Here is a 12016-nt window from a genome sequence, read left to right as displayed (position 1 = left end):
GGAGAGATGATAATCATAATCAAAATCTAGCAATTTTTTATTATGGAAGAGTATCAGTGATGACAAGTATACATAATAAACCTTGGAATAATTTGTGTTTGTTTTTTAATGATTCTATTATTTGAGAGTTTATTTTTTGGAGCACAGAAATTAAATATGATAAAGCAAAAAATAACAGCTGATACTAAGATTTTTACACTTCTATATTTAGCACACATTGTGAAAAAACAATGAAGTATTACTCACTGCTTTAAAATTAACTTTGTATATAAAATATTCCGAGCACACTAAATCACAAGTTCAATATATTCCCATGATGTGCCTAAGCAATGTATTTGAGCATTATAAATTGAAATGTTGTTGAAGCATGCTTTGTGAAGGATATTACATTTCCTTAGTCAAAACAGGGAATAAGCATTGCAGTATGACTATGTAATTGAAATATCAAAGATAGGAAAATTCAAAAAGAACATGTAATGCACATCTTTGATATTCTTTTGGCATAACTACTTTCAAAGCACGTTACTAAGCGTTAGGAGACTCTTGATATTTGAGATGGATATAATCAAAGACTTTCTGAACCTAAAAAGGTACAAATTCCACTAAACACATCCACTTCAGAAAAATTACTGGGTACCCAATGAAAAGAAGAAAACCGCAAAGCCTCATTAAAATGCAGGTGTTAGGTAGTTCTTTAAGCACTTGGTAGGTATTCAAAATTTTGCCTGAAAAATTATGAACTGCTTCATCATGGACCTTGCAACTTGTCAGTAGTCAAAGCTGTGACTGCTACACCCTTGAATGTCAAGAGGCTGCTCTAAATGTTTAAGAAAAGAATGACAAATGAAGAAATGAATTCAACAGATCTTCTAGGCACCATGCCAACATAAGACTTGTCACCTAAAAAACAGCATTTCTCCTGGACATTTCTCCTAGGGAAATGAAAACTTAAGTTCACATAAGACCTGTACACAAATGTTAAAGTAGCTCAATTTATAATCACCAAAAACTTGAAACAACCAAATTTCCTTCAACCAGTGAATCAATAAACAAAAGGACTTACCAAGTTCATTGAGACTCTGAGCAGCTTTTGTTATCTCTCTACTTCCCCCCTGCAGTTGTCCCTGGAGTCTCTTACTGAGATACAAGATGCGAATGATTCTCCGAAGCAAATCACAGGCGACCTGTGCAATGTTAAATAAGTAAAGTCAATCCACGAAGTTTTATTACTATGTGAATCTGTCTCTTCTTTCCAGATGCTAAAAATTCACTCATGTATTTTTTGTTTTCCACCCATCAGAAATCTAAATAATCACAAGTCTTAAAAAGCAGCATTTTACAATAAGCTCCAATTTATCCCAAAGAGAATTTGGGATTGAGGTGCTATGAAACCTAAGCACTTTTCTCCTCAGTCATAGACCAGTTTTCTTCTCTAGGCCAGTGGCTCTCAGTCTTGACTTCATATTAAATTCAAGTGCGTAGGGGGACTTCCCTGGTGGTCCAGTGGTAAAGAATCCATCTTTCAATGCAGGGGACGCCAGTTGGATCCCTGCTCGGGGAACTAAGATCCCACATGCCACGGGGAAACTAAGCCCGCGTGCCACAACTAGAGAGAGAAAACCCGCACACCACAACTACAGAGAGAAGCCCAAGCACCACAACTAGAGAGAAGCCTGCGTGATGAAACGAAAGATCCCGCATGCCGCAACTAAGACCCGACGTGGCCAAAAAAATAAAGAGAAAAAAAATTCAAGTATGTAGGTTCAAGAAGTTCCAATGCCCAAGCAAGACAGAGCCCTGACCAATTAAAGCAGAATCAGTATTTCTTTTAATATCCTCATGCAGTCCCTGTGTGTAGCCAAGGTTGACAACCACTGTGCGAGGGCTGCTTAGCTTCCTACTACTGTTTCCTACTGTTTCCAGTCCTAGTTTCTCTTTCCTAAGTCCCTAGGGGAACAGACTTAAAATGCCCAATTTCACTAGATCTTAAAGAATAAGCATGCCCTTACTGATATTTCCTAATTTTTTTATCATTAATAACAAACTGTAAAAGATAAAGTTATTAAAACAAACCAAAAAAACCCTATCATTTATATGTCACCTCTATTCCCTTTTTTGTTACCAGATCCAATAGTGGGTCTTCACCTATGCAAAAGACTAAGACATGAAATACAGACTTGTGTATTTCAAGATACTTTATTACAGAGGCAATCCAGGGCAATTGCCTGGGGAGAATGAAGAGGGAGACTGATGGAGTAACACATATATAGTGACCTTCAGTTTCAGTGGTGATAATAAAGAAAAGAGAGACAGTCTGTGCTGCTGCATCACCACCATCTCTGAATGGCCCTGAAGCTGGTTGAGAAGCAAGAACATCTCCCATGTAAGGAGGAAAATCCTAACTGGTAGCAATAAGAATTAAAAGCCCTAGGAAGACAGGGTCCCTGAGGCTTCAAATATAAACATTTTTTCTGAATGAAGTACACATACACCTCAGAGCCACACACAGCCACACTCATGCACACACAACATACACAAACATACAATCAAATACACACTTACAAACATATGTATATCAAAGGCAGCCAAGTATTAAACATGTTTACTTTTTACTGACTGCTTTTCTGAGTAACTGTAGTCTGAAGTACTTAAAATAATAAAAATGTCAAATAAGAATTTCTCCCTGTAAACTGGAAGATTTACACATCTTAATCTTTAATTAAATTTTATTTATTTTCTGAATAGGTAATAGAAGCATATGATTCAAAATTCAAAAGATTAGAAGATAAAAAGTCATCCTCATATTTTTATGTCTCAACTGTGCACTCACCAAAAACAACCACTGTTATCAGTTTCTTGCTTGTCAGAATTATATTTTTAGATGTACCATTTGGAATGTAGAATCCCAAGCAATCATTCCTCTTGGATTCTAAATACATCATGAGGAGAAATAACAGATCTAATCACCAAGAACTGTCCTTCCAGAATTCCCAGTACCTACCCAATAAAGGATATGCCCTCAAACATGAAAGCTTTGAGTTTATTTCTAATGCTTTTCTGTTTAACCATACTTAATCTGTCACCAAGTCTTACTGATTATTCTTCTGTTGCGTAACACAATGGCTATTTTACCTCTATTCCTACAAGCATCACCCTAATTCAAATCTTTATCACCTTCACCTTAACACTGTTGTCTCTTGGCTAGCTTTCCAGTCTCTTACTGAAATCCATCTTGCCAGATTTACCTTCTTAGAAACAGTTTTCAGCACTCCAGCCCCCTTTTTAATAAACCTCAGTGGCTCTCTACTAACAGATCATGTTACATCATCTTAGAATAGCATTTAATAAAATGCTCAGTCGGGCTTCCCTGGTGGCGCAGTGGATAAGAATCTGCCTGCCAATGCAGGAGACACAGGTTCAATCCCTGGTCCGGGAAGATCCCACATGCTGTGGAGCAACTAATAATTGTGGCCCATGCGCCACAACTATTGAGCCTGCGTGCCATAACTACTGAAGCTCGCGTGCTTACAGCCCACGCACTGCAATGATGAGAAGCCCCCACTTGCCACAACTAAGACCCAACGCAGCCAAAGCTAAATAAATAAATTTATATATAAAAAAAAAAAAAATCCTCAGTCAACACGTCTTAGATAATCTGTAAGGCAGCAACTCTCACCATTTCCTAATATAGTTGCTTCCATTCCAATCAATTTCCTTTTCCTCCTTATTTTTCATTTCAGACTTTTATTATCAAATATATTATTCAGCACTAAAAAGAAATGATCTATCAAGCCATGAAAAGACACAGAGGAATCTTAAATGCATTTTACTAAGGGAAAGAGGCAATCTGAAAAGGCTACATACTATATGATTCCAACTATATGACATTCTGGAAAAGACACAACTATGGAGACAGTAAACAGATCAGCGGTTGCCAGGAGTTGGGGGGATGAAGAGTCAGAGTACAGAGGATTTTTAGGGCACTGAAAATACTCCATATGATACTATAATGATGGATATATATAATTATGCATTTTTCAAAACCCACAGAATGTACACCAAGAGTGAACTACGGACTTTGATAATGATGTGTCAATGTAAGTTCATCCATTGTAACAAAAGTGCCACTCTGGTGGCAGATGTTGATTAAGGGGGAGGCTATGCATGTGTGGGGCAAGGAATATATGGGAAATCTATATCTTCATCTCAATTTTGCAGTGAATCTAAACTGCTCAAAAAATTAAGTCTTTAAAAATATAGATTTAGATATTACAAATACAGAAAACTACATACAGAAATTATAGCTAGGGCTTCCCTGGCGGCGCAGTGGTTAAGAATCCGCCTGCCAATGCAAAGGACACGGGTTCGAGCCCTGGTCCGGGAAGATCCCACATGCCTCGGAGCAACTAAGCCCGTGCGCCTCAACTACTGAGCCTGCACTCTAGAGCCCATGCTCCACAAGAGAAGCCACCGCAATGAGAAGCCCACGCACGACAATGAAGAGCAGCCCCTGCTCACCGCAACTAGAGAAAGCCCACATGCAGCAACGAAAATGCAACGCAGTCAAAAATAAATAAGTAAATTTATTTAAAAAAAAAAAAAGAAATTATAGCTAAATGAACTTGGAACTACCATGCAGATCAGGAAACAAAACCATGTCTGCCACTACAGAAGCCCTCCATATACCCACTACCAATCACGACACCCTCCAGCCAACCTCCCTACTCCCTCAGCCTAACCAAGAGAGACACCATTCTGGCTTTTGTGGTAATCACTTCCTTACTTTCATTTATGGCTTTATCACTTAAGCATATATACCTAAATGCTGTAGTTTAATTTTGCCCTTTTTATTTTTTTTAACTTTATTTTTTGCCTGCCTTGGGTCTTCGTTGCTGCGTGCAGGCTTTCTCTAGCTGTGGCGAGCAGGGGTTACTCTTCGTTGCAGTGCGCAGGCTTCTCATTGTGGTGGCTTCTCTTGCTGCAGAGCATGGGCTCTAGGCACGCAGGCTTCAGTAGTTTCAGCACATGGGCTTCAGTAGTGGCAGCATGTGGGCTCAGTAGTTGTGGCTCGTGGGCTCCAGAGCGCAAGCTCAGTAGTTGTGGCACACAGGCTTAGTTGCTCCGTGGCATGTGGAATCTTCCCAGACCAGGGATTGAACCTGTGTCCCCTGCATTGGCAGGCAGATTCTTAACCACTGCACCACCAGGGAAGTCCTAATTTTGCCCTTTTAAAATCTAAATGGGTTCCTTTAGCATCTCTTTTTTGTCCTTTGCAATCTGTTGAATATATGGGATCATCTGTCCTATACAGTTTCCCACAGACTGGTTTTAGTTGATTGCCTTCCCCTAGTTTAACAAGCCCCTCTGTCTTCTATATTCCTTATACCTTAGTAGATGGATGTAGGCAGCTTCATCAGATACAGGTTTAATATTCTGGGCAAATTTATTCATTAGGTAGTAGTGTATTTATAACATATGTATGATTCTCTGTGAAGTTAGCAGCCATGATACTCAATGGCAAAATCTATTAAAACATAATGAATACAAAATGGTGATACTCCAGTTATGTCATTTTGCCTTTATTTGCTAGCTTATAAAACATCTCTATGAGAACAAACTTTACCTCATCTATATTAGTTTACCCAGTGGTACTGTTCACACAGAATAGTAAGAATAAACACCAGATTCTTTCCATTGGTTTATCAGTTTTCAAAATTGAGGACTGCTTTCCTAATAGCCACCAAAGATGAACAATTAGTTCATTGTTTTGGATATCATTATGAACTCATAGATTTAAACATAATATAAGATACCAATCCACTGTAGCTCTTATCCTTATAGATGCTCACATTGTACCATTTTTGGCCAGTAGGAACCTCTGAGGGTGATCTCCTGTACTGATTTGCCTGAGACTGAGAGGTTTCCTGGGACATCGGACTTGCAGTGCTAAAAGTGACATAGTTGGTTACCCTAGGGCCTCTCCAAGTTGGCTCCTGAAGCCTTTTATCATGACTCTAGTTAATAGTTATTGATACTTGCTTTGGTATATGGTATAAAAATATTCCAGGATCATTTTGCATATTTCATGCCCCATATCTGGGATCAAAGATTTATCAAAGAATCCCTGATTTCTTTTAGAATTCAGCAGCATTTGAAGACCACATTCTGGGAACTAGGTTTGCTCATTTCTGAGACTTTTTGGTAGACATAGTTAGGAAATGTCAAAATTAAAATATCACATAAATATTCATTTGCTTGATTCCACAATACACATAAAACAGCCTCAGATTAACATTATACATATACATATGTATAAAAATATATACATATAATGTATATACCATTTTAAGATAAAATTAAAATATCTCATGAGTTCATACTGATAATTGCACTTAAAAATCAGGAGCACAGGGTGTTTACCTAATCTTCTAACTTACATCTATAAATTATTTCTTCCACAAAGAGACTCCTGGCTCCAGAGACATAAGAGATAACAGAATTAGAGTATTTAAAATTATTCATTTGCTTTGCTACACAATACAAACAAAACATTACCTGAATTCAAAACCAACACTACAGGGCTTCCCGGGTGGCAGAGGGTTAAGAACCCGCCTACCAATGCAGGGGACATGGGTTCGAGCCCTGGTCTGGGAAGATCCCACACGCCACAGAACAGCTAAGCCCGTGCGCCACAACTACTGAGCCTGCACTCTAAAGGCAGCAAGCCACAACTACCGAACCTGCATGCCACAACTACTGAAGCCCGAGCGCCTAGAGCCCATGCTCCACAACGAGAGGTCACCACAATGAGAAGCTCATGCACCGCAACGACAAGTAGCCCCCGCTTGCCATAACTGGAGAAAGCCCACGCGCAGCAACAAAAACCAAACACGCAGCCAAAAAAAAAAAAAAAAAAAACCAATACTACAAACACAAATATGACTGCTGAAGACAGTTTAAAAAAACTGTTCTGCACATACTCTGCCCACAATGTTTTACAGTTGAATTTTATTTCTTTGTCAAAACATACAGCCATTCCACACTACTTTATCTCCCTCATTTAATCCTAGTTCTAATGCTCATCACTACTTTTTACTTTGCTGTTTCTCTACTCATTTTGATTGTCTCAAGTACACTGTCTATCAGATTCCTAAAGAAAGGGTCATAGGAGCAATAGTCCCTGGATTCTATGAGGATGGCTGTCTCTACGTCAAAATCAGTTGGGCTGCTGTATCAATTATCTTTTGCTGCATAAGAAACCAGCCCAAAACGTAGTGATTTTAAATGATTTGTTCTTCCACACAATTCTGTGAGTCAGGAATTTGGGCAGGGTTCAAGTGCTCCGTGTGGTATCCCTGGGATTACTCACTCCGCTGCACTCAGCTAACACCAGGCTTCACTCCCATTTCTGGTTGCCTCAGTGCTTCACTACCTATCATCTACCCACGGCCAGCATGGGCTTCTCCATAGCATGACAGTCTCACAATGGCTGGACTTCTTACATGAACAGTGCCTTTCCCAGAGCAGAAACAAAAGCTGCTATGGGGCTTCCCTGGTGGCGCAGTGGTTGAGAATCTGCCTGCCAATGCAGGGGATGCGGGTTCGAGCCCTGGTCTGGGAAGATCCCACATGCCGCGGAGCAGCTAGGCCCGTGAGCCACAATTACTGGGCCAGCGTGTCTGGAGCCTGTGCTCCGCAACAAGAGAGGCTGCAATAATGAGAGGGCCGCACACCGCGATGAAGAGTGGCCCTCACTTGCCACAGCTAGAGAAAAGCCCTCACACAGAAACAAAGACCCAACACAGCCATAAATAAATTAATTAATTAATTAATTAATTTTTTAAAAAAAAGCTGCTATGCCCCTTGAATGCTAGCTCCCAAGCTAGCCCAGCATCACTTCCACCAGCAGGGGTTCTCTGGTTTTGCTATCGTAGTTGCTCTATATGTTCTCGCAGTGTTTACGAACACTGGCAACTTATGCTGGTGTTGTTATCTTTCTTCCTCCTTCCTTCCTAATATATTAATTTGTTTGGTGGATAATTATAAAGCCAGTAAACTAAGTCATCATCCCATAGAACAATGTAGATAAAATTATTTGATATCGTATCAACTGAAAACTAAAAAGGACCCTACAAAAGTATATGATGAAAACCACGTACATGTAAAACAGGAACATAAAAAAAGAGAAAAGGTTTTATGAACCATTTCTTCCTTCCTCTTTCCAACATTTTCTCAAACTTTCTTACTTATACAGTTTCAGTTAAAAAACTAAATTAAAAACTTCAAACTGAAGAGGGCAGACAGCAGAAGCAAGAAGAACTACAATCCTGCAGCCTGTGGAACAAAAACCATATTCACAGAAAGATAGACAAGATGAAAAGGCAGAGGGCTATGTACCAGATGAAGGAACAAGATAAAACCCCAGAAAAACAACTAAATGAAGTGGAGATAGGCAACCTTCCAGAAAAAGAATTCAGAATAACGATAGTGAAGATGATCCAGGACCTCGGAAAAACAATGGAGGCAAAGATCGAGAAGATGCAAGAAATGTTTAACAAAGACCTAGAAGAATTAAAGTACAAACAAACAGAGATGAACAATACAAAAACTGAAATGAAAACTACACTAGAAGGAATCAATAGCAGAATAATTGAGGCAGAAAAACGGATAAGTGACCTGAAAGACAGAATGGTGGAATTCACTGCTGTGGAACAGAATAAAGAAAAAAGAATGAAAGGAAATGAAGACAGCCTAAGAGACCTCTGGGACAACATTAAACGCAACAACATTCACATTATAGGGGACCCAGGAGGAGAAGAGAGAGAGAAAGGACCCAAGAAAATATTTGACGAGATTATAGTCGAAAACTTCCCTAACATGGGAAAGGAAATAGTCACCCAAGTTCAGGAAGCACAGCGAGTCCCATACAGGATAAACCCAAGGAGAAACATGCCGAGACACATGGTAACCAAATTGGCAAAAATTAAAGACAAAGAAAAATTATTGAAAGCAGCAAGGAAAAACGACAAATAACATACAAGGGAACTCCCATAAGGTTAACAGCTGATTTCTCAGCAGAAACTCTACAAGCCAGAAAGGAGTGGCATGATATACTTAAAGTGATGAAAGGGAAGAACCCATAGCCAAGATTACTCTACCCAGCAAGGATCTCATTCAGATTCGACAGAGAAATCAAAAGCTTTACAGACAAGCAAAAGCTAAGAGAATTCAGCACCACCAAACCAGCTCTACAACAAATGCTAAAGGAACTTCTCTAAGTGGGAAACACAAGAGAAGAAAAGGACCTACAAAAACAAACCCAAAACAATTAAGAAAATGGTCATAGGAACATACATATCGATAATTACCTTAAACGTGAATGGATTAAATGCTCCAACCAAAAGACACAGGCTTGTTGAATGGATACAAAAACAAGACCCATATATATGCTGTCTACAAGAGACCCACTTCAGACCTAGGGACACATACAGACTGAAAGTGAGGGGATGGAAAAAGATATTCCATGCAAATGGAAATCAAAAGAAAGCTGGAGTAGCTATACTCATATCAGATAAAATAGACTTTAAAATAAAGAATGTTACAAGAGACAAGGAAGGACACTACATAATGATCAAGGGATCAATCCAAGAAGAAGATATAACAATTATAAATATATATGCACCCAACATAGGAGTACCTCAATACATAAGGCAACTGCTAACAGGTATAAAAGAGGAAATCGACAGTAACACAGTAATAGTGGGGGACTTTAACATCTCACTTACACCAATGGACAGATCATCCAAAATGAAAATTAATAAGGAAACACAAGCTTTAAATGACACAATAGACCAGATAGATTTAATTGATATATATAGGACATCCCATCCAAAAACAGCAGATTACACGTTCTTCTCAAGTGTGCACGGAACATTCTCCAGGATAGATCACATCATGGGTCACAAATCAAGCCTCAGTAAATTTAAGAAAATTGAAATTATATCAAGCATCTTTTCTAACCACAACGCTACGAGATTAGAAATCAATTATAGGGAAAAAACGTAAAAAACACAAACACATGGAGGCTAAACAATACGTTACTAAATAACCAAGAGATCACTGAAGAAATCAAAGAGGAAATAAAAAAATACCTAGAGATAAATGAGAATGAAAACACGAGGATCCAAAACCTATGGGATGCAGTAAAAGCAGTTCTAAGAGGGAAGTTTATAGCTATACAAGCCTACCTCAAGAAACAAGAAAAATCTCAAATAAACCATCTAACCTTACACCTAAAGGAACTAGAGAAAGAAGAACAAACAAAACCCAAAGTGAGCAGAAGGAAAGAAATCATAAAGATCAGAGCAGAAATAAACGAAATAGAAACAAAGAAAACAACAGCAAAGATCAATAAAACTAAAAGCTGGTTCTTTGAGAATATAAACAAAATTGATAAACCATTAGCCAGACTCATCAAGAAAAAGAGGGAGAGGACTCAAATGAATAAAATTAGAAATGAAAAAGGAGAAGTTACAACAGACACCACAGAAATACAAAGCATCCTAAGAGACTACTACAAGCAACTCTATGCCAATAAAATGGACAACCTGGAAGAAATGGACAAATTCTTAGAAATGTATCACCTTCCAAGACTGAACCACAAAGAAATAGAAAATATGAACAGACCAATCACAAGTAATGAAAATGAAACTGTGATTAAAAATCTTCCAACAAACCAAAGTCCAGGACCAGATGGCTTCACAGGTGAATTCTATCAAACATTTAGAGAAGAGCTAACACCCATCCTTCTTGCAGAGGAAGGAACACTCCCAAACTCATTCTATGAGGCCACCATCACCCTGATACCAAAACCAGACAAAGATACTACAAAAAAAGAAAATTACAGACCAATATCACTGATGAATATAGATGCAAAACTCCTCAACAAAATACTAGCAAAGAGAATCCAACAACACATTAAAAGGATCATACACCATGATCAAGTGGCATTTATCCCAGGGATGCAAGGATTCTTCAATATACGCAAATCAATCAATGTGATACACCATATTAACAAACTGAAGAAGAAAAACCATATGATCATCTCAACAGATGCAGAAAAAGCTTTTGACAAAATTCAACACCCATTTATAATAAAAACTCTCCAGAAAGTGGGCAGAGAGGGAACCTACCTCAACATAATAAAGGCCATATACGACATACCCACAGCAAACATCATTCTCAATGGTGAAAAACTGAAAGCACTTCCTCTAAGATCAGGAACAAGACAAGGATGTCCACTCTCACCACTAGTATTCAACATAGTTTTGGAAGTCCTAGCCACAGCAATCAGAGAAGAAAAAGAAATAAAAGGAATACAAATTGGAAAAGAAGAAGTAAAACTGTCACTATTTGCAGATGACATGATACTATACATGGAGAACCCTAAAGATGCCACCAGAAAACTACTAGAGCTACTCAATGAATTTGGTAAAGTTGCAGGATACAAAATTAATGCACAGAAATCTCTTGCATTCCTATACACTAATGACGAAAAGTCTGAAAGAGAAATTAAGGAAACATTCCCATTTACCATTGTAACAAAAAGAATAAAATACCTAGGAATAAACCTACAGAGGGAGACAAAAGAACTGTATGCAGAGAACTAAAAGACACTGATGAAAGAAGTTAAAGATGATACCTACAGATGGAGATATATACCATGGTCTTGGATTGGAAGAATCAATATTGTGAAAATGACTATACTATCCAAAGCAATCTACAGATTCAATGCAATCCCTATCAAATTACCAATGGCATTTTTTACGGAACTAGAACAAAAAATCTTAAAATTTGTATGGAGACACAAAAGACCCCAAATAGCCAAAGCAGTCTTGAGGGAAAAAAGCAGAGCTGGAGGAATCAGACTCCCTGACTTCAGACTATACTACAAAGCTACAGTAATCAAGACAATATGGTACTGGCACAAAAACAGAAATATAGATCAGTGGAACAG

The 12016-nt window shown here is 38.4% G+C and overlaps 1 protein-coding gene across 2 annotated transcripts in view; it reads right to left on the bottom strand.

The window, feature by feature from the left end:
* COG5 (component of oligomeric golgi complex 5) overlaps positions 1 to 12016 on the bottom strand; it is a 284645-nt gene that overhangs the window by 246308 nt on the left and 26321 nt on the right. For both annotated transcript variants that reach the window (XM_082399763.1, XM_082399764.1), the window contains exon 6: positions 1064 to 1184. In XM_082399763.1, the coding sequence (XP_082255889.1) occupies positions 1064 to 1184 (121 nt within the window). The remainder of the gene's footprint in view (positions 1 to 1063; positions 1185 to 12016) is intronic.

This window comes from Balaenoptera borealis (genome assembly GCF_965194805.1).
Source record: "Balaenoptera borealis genome assembly, chromosome: 7".
Lineage (NCBI taxonomy): Eukaryota > Metazoa > Chordata > Mammalia > Artiodactyla > Balaenopteridae > Balaenoptera > Balaenoptera borealis.
The sequence above is the reverse complement of the archived record's forward strand: the minus strand, read 5'-3'. Positions and strand labels throughout refer to the sequence as shown.